Source organism: Pipra filicauda, unplaced genomic scaffold (assembly GCF_003945595.2).
Source record: "Pipra filicauda isolate LSUMZ 115617 unplaced genomic scaffold, ASM394559v2 scaffold525_size364725_pilon, whole genome shotgun sequence".
NCBI classification, from domain to species: domain Eukaryota; kingdom Metazoa; phylum Chordata; class Aves; order Passeriformes; family Pipridae; genus Pipra; species Pipra filicauda.
The window spans coordinates 44,317-46,933 of record NW_024104671.1 but is presented as its reverse complement, the minus strand read 5'-3'; the positions used below and the strand labels follow the sequence as shown (position 1 = coordinate 46,933).

Sequence of the window (2,617 nt, the reverse complement as noted above, 5' to 3'; positions counted from 1 at the left end):
AATAGCTTGAAAAATTGCTTAAAATAGTCTTCAAAATGGAAAAATTGTTTCTTTCTGGCAAAGCAAACTGCATTAGTTAAAAAAAATAAAAAAGACAGCAAAATATTCAGACGGATTTTATGGGGAAACCTTTGCAATGCCAATAAAACCCCTTTTGCTTTGAAGTGAGATGCATGATTCAGTAAACGACTCATGTTAGCAATTAGAAAATGGTCATTTAGGGCCCTGATTTCTTTTGAGACAAGGAGGGTGAGGGTGGGGAAAGAGACACAATAAATCTTGAGAGGCTTAAAAGGAAGAGGAGGCTAAAGTGTGAACTTTTTATTTCAGCAACGGAAGCGAGAAATCAGTGATTCATTAAAGGAGGGAAAAAGACCTCCATGGAAGCTGGCAAAGAAGAAGGAAAAGGACCTAATTATGTCTCTTCCCTTTTTACTCTCTCTGACCAGCATATAATCTGCTTTTCCAGGGTCTGCCTGTAGTATACACTTCTTTCCAACCCCTCCACCCAACCCCTCCTCCAGCGGGGGGGAGGGGGAGATCTAGCAGGCAACAAGCTCCAGGTGGCTTTCTCAATCACTTCACTGCAAAAGAAATAAAATAAAACAAAACCCTCCACTAGCAAACAAGTTGGGGGGGTTGGGGGTTGTTTTTTGTTGTGTGGTTTTTGTTTGTTGGGTTTGTTTGTTTGTTTTGGGGGGGGTGGAGAGGGGATAAGAGTGAAGGAGGAGGGAAGCTTCCCTAGAGGGGATTGGTTCAGCTTGGAAGACAGGGAAATTAGTAAAGCATGAGTCTCCAAGCCATCCTGGTGGCCGGCGCTCCGAGGAGAAGAACGCTTTAGGAGCAATTAGCAGCGAGCTGAAGGCGGCGGCTGCAGTGGCCGCCGCAGCCCGGGAGGAAGCGAGGGCAGCTTCGCAGCAGGCACCGCTCGCTCCAGCTGCAAAAAGGTTTCAGATGTCCCACCGCTGCCTGACCCCCTGCAAATAAGGGCTGACCACCAGAGGCACATCCCACCTCTGACTTCTAATCGCTGACATTTAGGCTACAGCTTCCAACCTGTTTACAACCAAAAGGGGAGAGAAAGGAAAGGAAGGGCGGGGGGGACAAGTTGGGATTTCTCCCTCTCTTTCTCTGGATTTTTTTTTTTTAATTCTGTTCTGGAGAATTCAAAGCAAAACAAAGAAACTTCCTCCTCTGGGGTTGTCAGTGAGAAAAGGACGAGTTGTGCAACTGGTTTGGGTTTTGCAAAAAGACAAGAGGGTGGGGATCAGAAGAAGGTGCAAAGCCACAAAGTGTGAGTGTGTGTGTGTGTAAAGGTGTATATGTGAAAAAGCTATTCCGGCACCCCTCTCCGCTGGTTTTTATTTATTTTTGTTATTGTTGTTGTTGTTGACTTTGCTGTCATCTATTTTTCAGACCTTTCTGCATCTAAGATAGTGAAGAAAGGAGTGAGGAAGTGAACAAAATAACTCCTGGGAAGTCTCAAACAAGGTTGGGGAGTGTGTGTGTATGTGGGGGGGTGGGGAAGGGAAAAAGGAAAGAGGATTAACCACAGCAACACCACCCCCCCCCAAAAAAAAAAACAAAACAAAAAAAAAACCAACACAACCAAGAGCTCTTTTTTTCTGAGGGAGGACTCGAAGGATTAAAAGGCAGCAACTTCTGAGGCGATTTGTCCCCTGAGTTATGGATGTTGGTGCACTTACTTCAGGCCTGATCAGAGCTCAGAGGGATCTAACCAGAAGCAGCAACAACCGTCTCTCCACTTGCCTTTTACCAGGTTTTACCCTTCCAGTATGTTTCATTTGATAAGACATTTTCCAGCGCCCAGAGTTTCAGTACAATGTGCAAATGGATACTGACAAATGGTGCCTCAGCCTTTTCCCACCTGCCTTGTTGCTGCTTGCTGCTGCTCTTCTTGGTGTCTTCTGTGCCTGTCACCTGCCATGACCTCGGCCAGGACATGCTGTCCCCGGAGGCCACCAACTCTTCTTCATCATCATCCTCCTTCCCCTCGTCCTTCTCCTCTCCTTCCAGTGCGGGGAGACACGTGCGGAGCTACAATCACCTCCAAGGAGACGTGCGCAAGAGGAAGCTCTACTCTTACAACAAGTATTTTCTCAAGATCGAGAAGAACGGCAAGGTCAGCGGCACCAAGAAGGAGAACTGCCCCTTCAGTAAGTACAGCTCCGCCGCCGCGCCCCCCGGCGCGGCTGCCGCGGCCCCGGGCGCCCGAGCCCCCGGCTGAGGAGAAAAGGGAACGGACGGGAAGGGAGAGGTGAGGCCGGGGAGGGGAGGGGGCGCGGGGCAGGGTAGGGTGGGCTCAGCTCGGCTCTGCCGGGACGCCGCTCCCCGCCAGCCCGTGTATCTGCGGGTCTTTCCAGTTACATTTGTCTTGCAAATGGCCTCGGCTGAGCACCGTTTAGTTTCTCCGCCCGGGCGAAGAACAAATTAGAAAGATTTGGAAGGAAGCGGTGCAGAGTGTGTGTGTGGGGGGGGAACCGGGGGGGGGGGGGGGGGGCATTGTCTCCTGAATCTGAAAATCATTATCTCCTGTCATTAAAATGACTTGGAACAATTAATCGATGGCTCCCACGCACACACACGCGCCCGCCTC

At 49.7% G+C, this 2,617-nt stretch overlaps 1 protein-coding gene across 1 annotated transcript; it reads left to right on the top strand.

Annotated features, from left to right (window-relative positions):
- Positions 1-1,578: 1,578 nt before the first annotated feature.
- On the top strand, positions 1,579-2,248 carry LOC120322461 (fibroblast growth factor 10-like). Its single transcript, XM_039387042.1, has one exon. The coding sequence runs from the start codon at positions 1,844-1,846 to the stop codon at positions 2,246-2,248; it is 405 nt and encodes a 134-aa protein (XP_039242976.1). The 5' UTR covers positions 1,579-1,843.
- The last annotated feature ends 369 nt before the right edge of the window (positions 2,249-2,617 follow it).

Coding starts and splice junctions, on each gene's coding strand:
- LOC120322461 (XM_039387042.1), top strand. CDS start 1,844: ATGTGCAAATGGATACTGACAAATGGTGCCTCAGCCTTTTCCCACCTG.